The sequence below is a fragment of the Montipora foliosa genome, chromosome 2 (assembly GCF_036669935.1).
Source record: "Montipora foliosa isolate CH-2021 chromosome 2, ASM3666993v2, whole genome shotgun sequence".
Lineage (NCBI taxonomy): Eukaryota > Metazoa > Cnidaria > Anthozoa > Scleractinia > Acroporidae > Montipora > Montipora foliosa.
In genome coordinates, this window is record NC_090870.1 from 47,137,602 (window position 1) to 47,152,601 (window position 15,000).

General features: G+C 42.0%; 1 protein-coding gene across 4 annotated transcripts in view; it reads right to left on the minus strand.

The window, feature by feature from the left end:
- The window catches only part of LOC137993314 (sushi, von Willebrand factor type A, EGF and pentraxin domain-containing protein 1-like), a 40,783-nt gene that overhangs the window by 11,425 nt on the left and 14,358 nt on the right, over positions 1-15,000 (minus strand). For 3 of the 4 annotated variants that reach the window (XR_011121849.1, XM_068839078.1, XM_068839077.1), the window contains exons 9-23: positions 13,338-13,505; positions 12,469-12,636; positions 12,198-12,371; positions 11,247-11,369; positions 9,878-10,051; positions 9,102-9,269; positions 8,035-8,157; positions 7,315-7,482; positions 7,059-7,226; positions 5,019-5,192; positions 4,242-4,409; positions 3,184-3,306; positions 2,473-2,640; positions 2,216-2,383; positions 1,374-1,541 (exon numbers count right to left, since the gene is read on the minus strand). Coding sequence is in view for 3 of the 4 variants with exons in the window: in XM_068839078.1 (XP_068695179.1) it covers positions 1,374-1,541; positions 2,216-2,383; positions 2,473-2,640; positions 3,184-3,306; positions 4,242-4,409; positions 5,019-5,192; positions 7,059-7,226; positions 7,315-7,482; positions 8,035-8,157; positions 9,102-9,269; positions 9,878-10,051; positions 11,247-11,369; positions 12,198-12,371; positions 12,469-12,636; positions 13,338-13,505 (2,403 nt within the window). In the remaining variant the exon portion in view is untranslated. The remainder of the gene's footprint in view (positions 1-1,373; positions 1,542-2,215; positions 2,384-2,472; positions 2,641-3,183; positions 3,307-4,241; positions 4,410-5,018; positions 5,193-7,058; positions 7,227-7,314; positions 7,483-8,034; positions 8,158-9,101; positions 9,270-9,877; positions 10,052-11,246; positions 11,370-12,197; positions 12,372-12,468; positions 12,637-13,337; positions 13,506-15,000) is intronic. The other variant, XM_068839079.1, reaches the window with a different exon arrangement.

A 15,000-nucleotide genomic window follows, 5' to 3' on the forward strand; every position in this document is an offset into this window, starting at 1 on the left:
AAAGAAAGTACCGAAATGATTATTTTTCATTGTAAGACCGATTGCAATTGCCTTGGGAGCGAGCGAACCCTCAAGGAGACCTGGGTCCCCTATAAATTACTACAAATGAAAGTTTGGGGTGGGGAGGGGGGGGGGGGAAGAAGACTAAACTCATCGCGTGAATGAAATGCCGACAGGTCGATTATTCCGTTTAGTAAGTAAAATAAGGCGAAGTGACTTCGTGGCGTGATTGTCTTGTGTTTCTTCAGCCCATGGCCATGGCTTCCAAGTCCAAGTCCAAAAAGAAAAAAAGAAGCCAGTAAATCTAGAAATTCAGTCATAGCGTCAAAGTACCGGAAGTGAAATGGTAAACAAACGGACGAAACGTCCGGCCTCCGGCCTCAAATAAAAACCCTAATTATGTTGAGCCCATAACCAGGGGCCTACAACTCCATTACTGGGTCTATGTCTTCTGAAATAAGAGTTAGCTTGCACTAGTGACCATTCTAATCCCATGGGTAAAACTTTGTCATACAAGTCTTATCAGCTGGAAAAGTCTGGTTTTGCGTAGCCTGTGTAGCTGGCTGTATTGTTGGCGCGAAAGGCAAATGCCGCGCAGAGAATGGGGAAGGGCGCTGCGCCCCTACACAGGCTAAGTTTCGCGGGACAATCAATTGAAATATAACTCGGTCTTTAAAATGCCATTCCACAAATACGATGAAGTGGTACGCTCCTGGTCATGGGCTCCTGGGGCCCGTTTCTCGAAAGTCCCGAAACTTTTCGGGCCATTTTCGGGTGTCTGAACTCCCTCTGTATCTTAACAACGGAGAGGATTTAAGTCGTCAAATTTCACAGTAATTTTTGTTTTTGTTACCTTTAAAATATGTTAAAAGATCGGTTTTCCAAAACAAGCGGTTGGCAGTTTCATAAATGGCTTTTCGGGACCGAAGAGTTTTCGGGACTTTCGAGAAACGGGCCCCTGGTTGAGACTTTTACCTTATCCCTGGAAACTTTGCCAGCCCCGCTAATTGATGACATTTTCAGACGTTTTGTCACCGCAATGGAAGGCATCTTCTGATTCATCTCACGGTGTACTCGGCGATAATGTGATTTTTTTTCAACACTGTGACACATCTGATATCTTTTAAAAGACCAAATCTCCTTTCGAAATAGCCACGTTAAATGTAAATATTTTTTTTCCTGGGTCATGTCTTATTTTGAGATGTGGACTTATGGATGCATGAAAATGTAGAGACGGACAAGGATGGAGGTCTTGTCCGTCCAGGACACTAAAACATGGCTCAAGTCCCGTTAAAAATGCCAAAAAGAAAGACTAATAAAGGACTTTCAGAACTAGAAAAATGACTAGGACTAGCTCGAGAAACACAGTTTACCTCTACATATCGGCACTTGTCCCACCCACTGTCCGTCCACGCATGTCATGGTATCGTCACCTTCCAAAAAGTACTGAGAATCACACGAGTAGGTCACATTTGCTCCAAAACTTAAATCATCACCATCAAGTGAGCCGTGAGCAAGCTTCGGTGGAGTTGGACAAGAAGCTAAAATTAGGCCACAAACAATTAATGGTTTGCATGTGACGTCACGGCGGCCATGTTGATGTACAGAACAATGCAGTAAAATGCTTTTTGGGAATTTGACTCTATTATTATGCAAAACTTGTGGGGCCATTTTCTATTGATTTCTACACCAACATGGCCGTCTCATCACGAGGATGCAAACCAAGAATATTACTGGTTTGTACTTAATGGAGGGTAGATCAAATTATCAGGTTAAGCCAGAGGTTTCAAGAGCAAGGGAAAACCGTAAGATGGCTGCAGTTGTTCAAAGGCCAGATAACTTTATCAAATGGACGACGAGTTACTATATCCAGGGTATAAAATATACTTAACCCTAAACGTTGACCAAGACGTCCTCACACACCATTTCTTTGATGTGCTTCGAGTGTACATATTGGAGGTTGGAAGGGTTACGTTTTTACAAACGTTGGCCGCGTAGCACTTATATTTCAACAGAATTAACTAACTGTATTGAAGGTTGCACGAGCAAATACTTCTATCTTTGAACAGATGTAAACTTCAAGGAACAAAGGTCCAGTTTCATAATTGTATGTATATATAACTAAGAATAACCAAGAGTAACTCTTACCCCATTTGCGTTGGTTTTATGAACTTAAAACTGAAACATAATGCACCTTTTTTTCGGATATCATTACCTGAACAATCTGGAAGCTGATTACTCCATGCGCCATCATTACATGTAATGCTCTTAACTCCATTCAGCTTAAAACCGTGCCGACAAACAAAAGTCACCTTCATTCCATGATTAAAAACACTGCCTCTTCTAAAACCATTCAATGGAGAACCAGGATTGGCGCAATTCTCTGTTGTGACGAGAAAAACACAGTCAAAACAAAGAAAACATTAAGTCAGGTTCGACCTTCACCCGTTGAGGGCAATGATCTTGGCTTACCTTTACACTGTGGTGGAGCTGAGGTCCATTCTCCTTCCTGGCAGGTCATTGAACGATTCCCCACCAAGGTGTATCCGCGATTACACGAAAAAAAGACTCGTCTTTCATGATAAAAATGATCACCTCTTCTTTCTCCGTTAACGGGAATTCCAGGATCATCGCACTTCTCTGCAGAAGAAGAGCACTATGTTAAGCAATCGTCCTCTAAACCATTAAGATAACCTCAACGGCAAAAGCATCTAATGGTTTACAAAAATAAAGATACTGGATAACAGAATGCAACAACAACAACAACAACAACAGCTATGAAGAAAAGTGAAAGAATGACGTCTGTAATGATCAGCTGTATTTTTTTTTATTCAAAGAAGGTAAGGAAAAGGGTTGATAGTGAACGCTCGACGTACAGTACTTGTGTTTTCCAATCTAGGGAGGCCGAGGTCGAGATGCACTACAGGTTTCCTTATTTTCCTACATTCTTCTTCAGAAATCGTTCGTCGGTACTGACAACAGTTCCTTTGTGACAAATTGTGAACAACGAAACCGGTGAAAGAAAACATGAAAGTTTGAGTAAATAAGACAGCATTACCGATGAAGCCATTCTTACTCAACGTTGACTGATCACTTCATAATATATAGTTTGAGCCCTTTGCAGCCTGATCAAGAATCGAGGTTATTTACCCTTATATCCATAAATTAACTAATGTTACATACTTAAGCATGTCCTGCCAACCCTAACGTAGTCATGTTGGCATTTGCATGTATATGAGCCAAGAACATTCAAGCAGACGGCGTTTTCATGGCAGTCGTAAATGCCTTCTGAACATTCGTCAATATCTACAAAAGAGGACAACATTTGTCAAAGAGCAAACAAGCCGGCGACAGTCACATAAGCGTCATTTGTAACAAAGGACCAGTTTTCATGGTGGTGGGTAACTCGCCTAAGCGGGTAACCGGCCAAGGTGGGATAACCTGCCTGTCCATATCGCGTTTACGTGGACAAGGTAACCAGCAGAGGCGGGTTGTCAAGACTTCCTGTCGAAGTAGTAGATAACTTTCTTGTTAAGCTCACTTGGATGAAGATAAAGTACAACAAAGCAGTCTATTTTGACGCATCGAAACACCAATAATTCTCCTTCACTTCGGTTCTCACGATTATCGAAAATGGAACTTATTCACAGCCTAATAGCGCAACCAAGGTTCAAATTCCTCTCTATCGCCACAAGGCCTGTATGCTACCAGATGTAGAGGAAATCGGTCTTTTGATGGACGCGAAGCGAAGGTTTTGCGAACCAACGGAACCTTGCATCGGCCACTGGCAGACTTCAGTGTAATAGGAGACCATGCTGTACCATTTCTTTAACCATAACTGTAACCCTAACTCTAAAGAGTGCTTTAACTTACCAATTTTATAGCTGCCTCTTATTCCAAAGTCGGTAAAGTCCGCCATTATCAAAACAGGCAGCGCTTATTGCAGGCATAAAATTTAGTAATGCTAACTTTCATGGCCAATACTCAGATCTGCTATAAAGTAGCCTGATTTTTTGTACTATATAAATAACAGTTGGACGGGCGGCTATATTATTAATGTTAAAGGATTCTTCGTTGGGTTTTCAACCAGGGCAAGCTGATGAAGTTAACGAACGTCTGGGCCTGGGAACGCCTTAAAGTTTTCAGAAAGGACTGTTGTGATTGTTTCAACGTTATGGGACATTAAGAAGGGAAGCCAATGACAGACACCGACTCACTGAACCGCTCGTCGGCATCTTTACCTGTACAAAACGGAAGTTCATTACTCCAAGCGCCATCATTACACGTGATGCTGTTGGCTCCGTTCAGCATAAAACCAGCGCGGCAAACGAAAGTCACTTTCCTTTCGTGTTTGAAATCCCTGCCTCTTCTAAAACCATTTGAAGGAGAGCCGGGGTCAGCGCAATTCTCTGTTGGGATGAGAAACACGTAGTTACAATAGTTCGAACCTGGTCCGTAAGCACAGTGAAAAGCTTTTGTTGGCGCATTAAGTCGACTCACCGGGCAGATACACAAAAATGGGTTTATCATTTATACATTGATATGGTGGATTGGCCACAGTATAAAGAAATTTGAAAGCTGCAGAGCTTTAGCCCTTTGTGAGAGCGAATAGGGCTGACTTTCAGAACGTATAGAAGTTTTATTTCACATGATAATGTTTAAAGGTGGGTCGTGCACAAAAATGTGGAAAAAACCGGAGTACCCAGAGAAAAAGCTCACAGAGCAGAGTAGAGAACCAACAAACACAACCCACATATGACACCGGATCCGAAAATCGAACCCGGGCCACATTGGTGAAAGACGAGTGCTCTCTCCACTGAGCCCTCCCTATCAGTTTTCGAATTTCTTTACGGTGCTCAATTTGCCATACCAGTTCAATTCGCTTCACTTTCCCACCTACGCAGCGCCCCAGTTTCTTCATAAGCTAAACCCCTTAACCAGAAAAATAGACAAGTAAACCTATAAAATAATGGAATTAAAGAAAAATATGTCGTTGACGGCTAAATGTCCTTTCTTACCTTTACAGTGTGGCAGATGTGAAGACCATTCTCCTTCCTGGCACGTGATTGAACGATTTCCCACTAAGCTGTACCCGTCATTACATGAAAAACTGACTCTTGTCTTATGGAGAAAATGCTCTTGCTCTCCTTTTCTTGCACCATTTTGGGGAATTCCAGGATCTTTGCATATTCCTATTCGAACAGAGAGCCACCGTTATCCCTTGTCCAGTAATGAACAGTAAAGAGTTTTACTAGCAGATTTTACTTTAATTAGCTTGAGACAATAGGTTTACCCGAAGAAAACTTTGATCCCTAGCGAAAAGTTAGGTGAGAAGGAAAACAGTTCGTAGCTTGTACAATAGAGCGACAACATTACCAACACCAAATAACGAAGGTAAGCTAAAGACCATTTAAAATAACCAGGGACCGGTTGCTCGAAGCCTGGTTTGCTCTACCCGTTGGTTAAGAGGTATCAAAACATATAGGTTTCCATGGCATTTAACGCTGGTTAGCGCTAACCATCCTTCTAGCAATCCGGACCTGGGACCCGTTTCTCGAAGGTCCCGAAACTTAACGGGCCATTTTCGGGTGTCACAATTCCTTCTGTATCTAAAGAACGAAGAGGATTTAAGTCGTCAAATCTCACAGTAAGTTTTGTTTTTGTTACCTTGAAAACATGTTAAAAGATCGGTTTTCAAAAACAAGCAGTTGGCAGTTTCACAAATGGCTTTTCGGGCCCGAAAAATTTTCGGGACTTTCCCCAAACTTTACGGGCCATTTTCGGATGTCACAATTCCCTCTGTATCTCAAAAACGCAGAAGATTTAAGTCGTCAAACTTCACATTTACAAGGAAAGGTTACGTTTATACAAACGTTGGCCGTGTAGCACTTATATTTTAAACAGAGTTAACTGAATAGAGGGTAAAGTGAAGTGCTAGATTTCTATCCCATATGAACCATGTGAGCGTTAGCCCTACTGATGGAAATGGGCCCACACAAGGACAGAGAAAAACTCTGACCAGGGTGGGAATTGACCCCACGACCTTCGGGTTAGATCTCCGCCGCTCTACCGACTGAGCTACAAGGTCAGACGGGAGCAGGCCGTGGGAACTGAAGATGTTAAGGTCACGGCAATGAACATGTACAAGTACAAGGAAAGGTTACGTTATACAAACGTTGGCCGTGTAGCACTTATATTTTAAACAGAGTTAACTGAATAGAGGGTAAAGTGAAGTGCTAGATTTCCATCCCATATGAACCATGTGAGCGTTAGCCCTACTGATGGAAATGGGCCCACACAAGGACAGAGAAAAACTCTGACCAGGGTGGGAATTAACCCACGACCTTCGGGTTAGATCTCCGCCGCTCTACCGACTGAGCTACAAGGTCAGACGGGAGCAGGCCGTGGGAACTGAAGATGTTAAGGTCACGGCAATGAACATGTACAAGTACAAGGAAAGGTTACGTTTATACAAACGTTGGCCGTGTAGCACTTATATTTTAAACAAAGTTAACTGAATAGAGGGTAGTGTGAAGTGCTAGATTTCCATCCCATATGAACCATGTGAGCGTTAGCCCTACTGATGGAAATGGGCCCATACAAGGACAGAGAAAAAATAAACGTAACCTTTCCTTGTACTTGTACATGTTCATTGCCGTGACCTTAACATCTTCAGTTCCCACGGCCTGCTCCGTCTGACCTTGTAGCTCAGTCGGTAGAGCGGCGGATATCTACCCCGAAGGTCTTGGGTTCAATTCCGACCCTGGTGGTGCTTCGAGTGTACATATTGGAGGTTTTGGAGGTTGGAAGGGTTACGTTTTCACAAACATTGGCCGTGTAGCACTTATATGTCAACAGAATTAACTAACTGTATTGAAGGTTGCACGAGCAAATACTTCTATCTTTGAACAGATGTAAACTTCAAGGAACAAAGGTCCAGTTTCATAATTGTATGTATATATAACTAAGAATAACCAAGAGTAACTCTTACCCCATTTGCGTTGGTTTTATGAACTTAAAACTGAAACATAATGCACCTTTTTTTCGGATATCATTACCTGAACAATCCGGAAGCTGATTACTCCATGCGCCATCATTACACGTAATGCTCTTAACTCCATTCAGCTTAAAACCGTGCCGACAAACAAAAGTCACCTTCATTCCATGATTAAAAACACTGCCTCTTCTAAAACCATTCAATGGAGAACCAGGATTGGCGCAATTCTCTGTTGTGACGAGAAAACACAGTCAAAACAAAGAAAACATTAAGTCAGGTTCGACCTTCACCCGTTGAGGGCAATGATCTTGGCTTACCTTTACACTGTGGTGGAGCTGAGGTCCATTCTCCTTCCTGGCAGGTCATTGAACGATTCCCTACCAAGGTGTGTCCGCGATTACACGAAAAAAAGACTCGTCTTTCATGATAAAAATGATCACCTCTTCTTTCTCCGTTAACGGGAATTCCAGGATCATCGCACTTCTCTGCAGAAGGAGGGCACTATGTTAAGCAATCGTCCTCTAAACCATTAAGATAACCTCAACGGCAAAAGCATCTAATGGTTTACAAAAATAAAGATACCGGATAACAGAATGCAACAACAACAACAACAACAGCTACGAAGAAAAGTGAAAGAATGACGTCTGTAATGATCAGCTGTATTTTTTTATTCAAAGAAGGTAAGGAAAAGGGTTGATAGTGAACGCTCGACGTACAGTACTTGTGTTTTCCAATCTAGGGAGGCCGAGGTCGAGATGCACTACAGGTTTCCTTTAAGGAAACCTGTTATTTTCCTACATTGTTCTTCAGAAATCGTTCGTCGGTACTGACAACAGTTCCTTTGTGACAAATTGTGAACAACGAAACCGGTGAAAGAAAACATGAAAGTTTGAGTAAATAAGACAGCATTACCGATGAAGCCATTCTTACTCAACGTTGACTGATCACTTCATAATATATAGTTTGAGCCCTTTGCAGCCTGATCAAGAATCGAGGTTATTTACCCTTATATCCATAAATTAACTAATGTTACATACTTAAGCATGTCCTGCCAACCCTAACGTAGTCATGTTGGCATTTGCATGTATATGAGCCAAGAACATTCAAGCAGACGGCGTTTTCATGGCAGTCGTAAATGCCTTCTGAACATTCGTCAATATCTACAAAAGAGGACAACATTTGTCAAAGAGCAAACAAGAAGGCGACAGTCACATAAGCGTCATTTGTAACAAAGGACCAGTTTTCATGGTGGTGGGTAACTCGCCTAAGCGGGTAACCGGCCAAGGTGGAATAACCTGCCTGTCCATATCGCGTTTCCGTGGACAAGGTAACCAGCAGAGGCGGGTTGTCAAGACTTCCTGTCGAAGTAGTAGATAACTTTCTTGTTAAGCTCACTTGGATGAAGATAAAGTACAACAAAGCAGTCTATTTTGACGCATCGAAACACCAATAATTCTCCTTCACTTCGGTTCTCACGATTATCGAAAATGGAACTTATTCACAGCCTAATAGCGCAACCAAGGTTCAAATTCCTCTCTATCGCCACAAGGCCTGTATGCTACCAGATGTAGAGGAAATCGGTCTTTTGATGGATGGCTCAACGCGAAGCGAAGGTTTTGCGAACCAACGGAAGCTTGCATCGGTCACTGGCAGACTTCAGTGTAATAGGAGACCATGCTGTACCATTTCTTTAACCATAACTATAACCCTAACTCTAAAGAGTGCTTTAACTTACCAATTTTATAGCTGCGTCTTATTCCAAAGTCGGTAAAGTCCGCCATTATCAAAACAGGCAGCGCTTATTGCAGGCATAAAATTTAGTAATGCTAACTTTCATGGCCAATACTCAGATCTGCTATAAAGTAGCCTGATTTTTTGTACTATGTAAATAACAGTTGGACGGGCGGCTATATTATTAATGTTAAAGGATTCTTCGTTGGGTTTTCAACCAGGGCAAGCTGATGAAGTTAACGAACGTCTGGGCCTGGGAACGCCTTAAAGTTTTCAGAAAGGACTGAAAGTGATTGTTGCAACGTTACGGGATAGTAAGAAGGGAAGCCAATGACAGACACCGACTCACTGAACCGCTCGTGGGCATCTTTACCTGTACAAAACGGAAGTTCATTACTCCAAGCGCCATCATTACACGTGATGCTGTTGGCTCCGTTCAGCATAAAACCAGCGCGGCAAACGAAAGTCACTTTCCTTTCGTGTTTGAAATCCCTGCCTCTTCTAAAACCATTTGAAGGAGAGCCGGGGTCAGCGCAATTCTCTGTTGGGATGAGAAACACGAAGTTACAATAGTTCGAACCTGGTCCGTAAGCACAGTGAAAAGCTCTCGTTGGCGCATTCACTCGACTCACCGGGCAGATACACAGAAATGGGTTTATCATTTATACATTGATATGGTGGATTGGCCACAGTATAAAGAAATTTGAAAGCTGCAGAGCGTTAGCCCTTTGTCAGAGCGAATAGGGCTGACTCTCAGAACGTATAGAAGTTTTATTTCACATGATAATGTTTAAAGGTGGGCCGTGCACAAAAATGTGGAAAAACCGGAGTACCCAGAGAAAAAGCTCACAGAGCAGAGTAGAGAACCAACAAACACAACCCACATATGACACCGGATCCGAAAATCGAACCCGGGCCACATTGGTGAAAGGCGAGTGCTCTCCCCACTGACCCCTCCCTATCAGTTTTCGAATGTCTTTACGGTGCTCAATTTGCCATACCAGTTCAATTCGCTTCACTTTCCCACCTACGCAGCGCCCCATTTTCTTCATAAGCTAAGCCCCTTAACCAGAAAAATAGACAAGTAAACCTATAAAATAATGGAATTAAAGAAAAAGATGTCGTTGAGGGCTAAATGTCCTTTCTTACCTTTACAGTGTGGCAGATGTGAAGACCATTCTCCCTCCTGGCACGTGATTGAACGATTTCCCACTAAGCTGTACCCGTCATTACATGAAAAACTGACTCTTGTCTTATGGGGAAAATGCTCTTGCTCTCCTTTTCTTGCACCATTTTGGGGAATTCCAGGATCTTTGCATATTTCTATTTGAACAGAGAGCCACCGTTATCCCTTGTCTAGTAATGAACAGTAAAGAGTTTTACTAGCAGATTTTACTTCAATTAGCTAAAGCCAAAAGGTTTACCCGAAGAAAACTTTGAGCCCTAGCGAAAAGTTAGGTGAGAGGGAAAACAGTTCGTAGCTTGTATACTAGAGCGACAACATTACCAACAACAAATACGAAGGTAAGCTAAAGACCATTTAAAATAACCATGGGCCGGTTGCTCGAAGCCTGGTTTGCGCTACCCGTTGGTTAAGAGGTATCAAAAGCTATAGGTTTCCACGGCATTTAACGCTGGTTAGCGGTAACCTTCCTTCTAGCAATCCGGGCCAGGGGCTCGTTTCTCGAAAGTCCCGAAAACTTTTCAGGCCCGAAAAGGCATTTGTGAAACTGTCAACCGCTTGTTCTGGAGAGCCGATGTTTTGACATTTTTTTCAAGGTAACAAAAAGCAAAATGACTGTGAAGTTTGGCTACCTGAATCCTCTCCGTTCTTGAGATACAGAGGGAATTGGGGCTCCCGAAAATGGCCCGTAAAATTTCGGGACCTTCGAGAAACGGGCCCCAAAGTCCCAAAACTGTACGGGCCACTTTCGGGTGCCACAATTCCCTCTGTATCTCAAGAACGGAGAGGATTTAAGTCGTCAAACCTCACGTTTAGTTTGCTTTTGTTACCTTGAAAATATCTTAAAAGATTGGCTTTCCTGGACAAGCGATTGGCACATTTACAAATGGCCTTCCGGGTCCGAAAAGTTTTCGGGACGTTTGAGAAACGGGCCCCAGGTCAGGAAATATACCATGCTTTCCGTAATAAAACAGGCAGGGCGGAGTGTTTCCTTGTTCTCGTTGTATTCTCATCTATGAGCCTCTTTTTGTCGCAATTCTAACATGAATTTAGAGTTTATGTAAACTTTTTGTTGATGATGACAATGGTAAAAGAAACAATGAAATTTAGTGGGACAATGGAAGTCTTCCGTTTCATTTAACGAGGACTGATTAAGGGATATATCAGTCTCCTTGTACTACCATTTACTGACCATTTTCCGGATTAATTAGAGAGTGTTTGTGCGTTTGTTTCTACGTGACTAAATATTACATAATTAAAAATCTTCACATTCTGGCCTAGCGTCAAAGCTGAAAACGTTACAATAATTTCGGCAAAAAAGTTAGTATAACATACTTAAGCACGTCCTGCCGTTTCTTACGTAACCCTCTTTACATTTGCATGTATATGAGCCAAGAACATTCAAGCATACAGCGTTCTCGTGACAGTTGGAAATACCCTCGGCGCATTCGTCAACATCTAAACAGAAAAACAATAAATGGAATATTTTTTTCAAATTTCAAACGAAAGCTTTGTTGAGCAGTGTTACCTTAAACCTCAGGTTCGGTGAAACCACGGGTTAAAGTCGAACCCAGTTTAAGTACTTCTGAATGGTCACTCGGGACAAGTTAGAAAAAAATCAAAGTGCTCCTAACAGAAGTCGAAGCAGTGACCTCTAGGATTAAGCTGTACTGAAGACTTCGTATGACCTTCCATCTTCGACAAAGATCTTGGGAAAAATTCCGGCTTAAACATCATTTGACGTGAACTCACAAAAAGGGTCTACTAGTTTCCCCTCTCTCCCTCTCCCTCTTCCCCTCTGTCGCTCTCTCTCACTCCCCCCCCCTCCCCCTTTCCCCCTTTCCCCACTGATGTTGATAATGTGGCGCAAAATACTGTGCAATCTTTAGGCCGTTTCTAAACCAACATTAGATTAGGCAAAGGGAGGAAAGAAGGGAGAATTCAATATTTTATCACAACGACAATTTAGGGAATGAGCATTTTATGGTGGTGCGTCACATTTTCCCAACGAGTTTTGACCAAATTGTAGGCCATAAAACTAGGTTCAGCTGACATACGGACCGAAATGTGAAATGTTGGCATTCTCCCAATTATGGTAAAGGAGGCCTCTGATAGATGACGTATCTGTTTATTTTCAGTTCGATCGTCAACAATACTATCGTAAAGTAAAATAAAAATTTTCTGTTATGATGTATAAGCCACGGCATGAATGAAAAACAGCCACTAAATAAAGTGGGACAAAAGGACGAGTTAGGCCTCTAGGGCCTTTTTGTTGCAAATTTATACCTGTACAAAAAGGCAAGAAAGAAGACCATTCTCCATTGTTGCACCTGACAATCGAAGGTCCTTCAATTTTAAATCCGGAGTTACAAGCAAATCTCAGGCGTGCGCCATGTTGATTTGTTGGATTGTAATTGAAAACTCGGCCGTTTAAAAGAGCAACAGGACCAAGGCAGGGAGCTGAAAAGGAAGGGAAAAAAGGCAACTAAAGATTATTGGACTTTTTAACGACTGTAAAACTCAGTACAAATTTGCTACGACAAGCAACAATTCTTACCTTTGCATTCTGGCACCTCGCCATTCCATTTTCCCACCACGCATTTTAAAACCTGTTGACCAATCAGCGTGTAACTTTTATGGCACTTAAAAGCCACAGTGCGACCATCAAAGAAACTGTCTCCAACTCTGCTGCCGTTCACAGGAACACCAGGATCGGGGCAAATAGCTTAAAGTAAACACCATTGACTGCTGATAACGCATTTCAAGTATTTAAAGCTCAATACACTGAAGAAACAGTACCTTTTTTTCTTTCATTATTAATAACTTTGTTGTCCTTGGAAGCGTAATATGTCGTAACTGTTTTACTGTTGCTAGTGTCCGAGGAACTTGGGGCGGGGTAAAATGAGAGCCTGCCCGCATGGCTTTGAATTTTGAATGTCGTGTCCAAATTTTGGACGCAAAATACTGATTGGCTGAAATTAAATTACTCGAACACTTCACCACTGACAAGCTCCAATAACAAGAAAGCCACTTCACTTCGCATTGTATTGGAGTATTTCGGAGTTACCAGGAGATCGAGAAATCATTTGTCGAGCCGCCTTTTCGGCTTAACTGCTCTTGCCGCTCTACAATAAACTTGTTGTTAAAACTTATAAGCTATGACGCCTTATTATAGCTTCAGGTGCAAGAACTGAGGTTTTCCATATTTTGATAGTTATTTTTAAATGAAATTGATTCAATTTCTCTAGTAACCGCACAGCTTTGTAATTTTGTAATTAAATACGAATAATTTCAATTCTATAGTCACGGAAAACCATCTTGTGTGACATCTGCATAAGGAACTGAATTATCATTAATATTATTTCTATTATAAGATGTACAAGACGATGACAAAATCCAACTAAAGTAATTGAAGAAGGACTGTACCTTTGCAGCGAGGAACAGAAGCACTCCACTTTCCGTTTATGCATACTGCAAAGGACCTTCCAACTAGCTGGAATCCAGGCAAGCAGGAGAAGGTAATTTGCTTGTTATGACCAAACTCGGTTCCATGAGTGATGCCGTTGGGTGGGAAGCCTGGGTCCTCACAAGAAGCTGAGTAAGGAAAGAAACTCAACCTTCAAGCTATTCAATGTATATTTCCCTCTCTCGAAGCGATTTCTCAAAATGGCTCACGGTAATGTGGCTCCTTATTTCTTTATTTATATTTGCAAAACTTCGAGACCTTGCGCACAAACGAAGGAAACCTAAATTAGAAAATACCAGTGATTAAGAATTTGACTTCAAACAGTGACAAGAAGATCTAAATATGGAAACTTTTTTCGCTCTTTACATTAAAATCAAAACACACGACCAATAAAAGCTTTTTTTTTTAAGTTCCAATGTACGTAACAGTGAAGAGTCAACTACTTGCGTATCCAGCGTGCGTGAACTCGGTCTTTTCCTGATGTCCTGGATCGTCAATTTAAAAACAAAGGGAAAAAATTACAGTAGAGATGTCGGCTAAATTATTATTTATTTTTGGTTTCACTCAAGTGATCAACAGCCATGTTTTTCAAAGAAAACAAAAGAAAAAGTTTCCATAATATGGAGTTCAAGTTTTGTATGGAGTTCAAGTCCCTGAGGATTGGATCGGAAAACCAATATGGCCGCCGTTTCATTGTTTGGGGACACCAACATGGCGGTCGTGACGTCATGTGAAATCCAAAAATTATCAGTTATGTTCGAGTGATGCAAAAGATTGTCGTTCTCTTCACCGGCTCATAAATGTTCTCTCGTAATGTGATCTCCCGTAAAGTTGGAGGACAAACCCGTTCCGAACGGCTGGACATCTTTTAGTGTGAATCTACCACAAATGGTGTTTCGATTTTGTATGTGGCTTGCACGTATTAGGCACCATAATCGTTCTTAATTTCAACGATGCCATTTTCGTTTTATGCAAAGTATGGACGTTGGCTAGCGCTTAAACGTTGCGCCTGCGTTTTAAAAGATGAAGAAGCCATTGCACAACCATGCCACGAAAACGCTTTGGTTAACTTCGCGCATGCGCTTTACAAGCTTGAGTGTGACTTGTGACTGAAAGCCGAAAGTTAACGGGAGAGGGGAATGGAAATGAAAGTCATTTGTACTTCGGTCGTCATATTGGACGGGCGGAAGTCGGAAGATCTAGGACGAGGGGGAAAAACCGCCTACCCGAAAACCCACGATTTCTAAGGACAAAGGTCAAATCCCGTCCACCAGCGGACGGGGTTTCTAATTAGTCGAGTGGGTGTCAAAAGAACAATGAGGTATTATTTGATGGTTACAGTTGGTCACCACAGAAAATCATGAGGATGTGAAGCGAGCGATAAGTAGAGCATTCGAGATGAAACCGCTATGAGGAGAAGATCTTCTAGCAGTTTTACCTACAGGCTTTGGAAAAAGTACGATTTTCAGCAACTTTGCAGTGTCAGCGAGAGAGCTGAACAGACCAGTTTCTATTTTGGTTATTTGCCCTCTCAAGACCATTACATTGGACAAAATTGCAGAGCTCGAAGGTTTATGCTCGGCAGCCGAACTTACTTACCCCTGAGAGTTTACCAAAGATTAT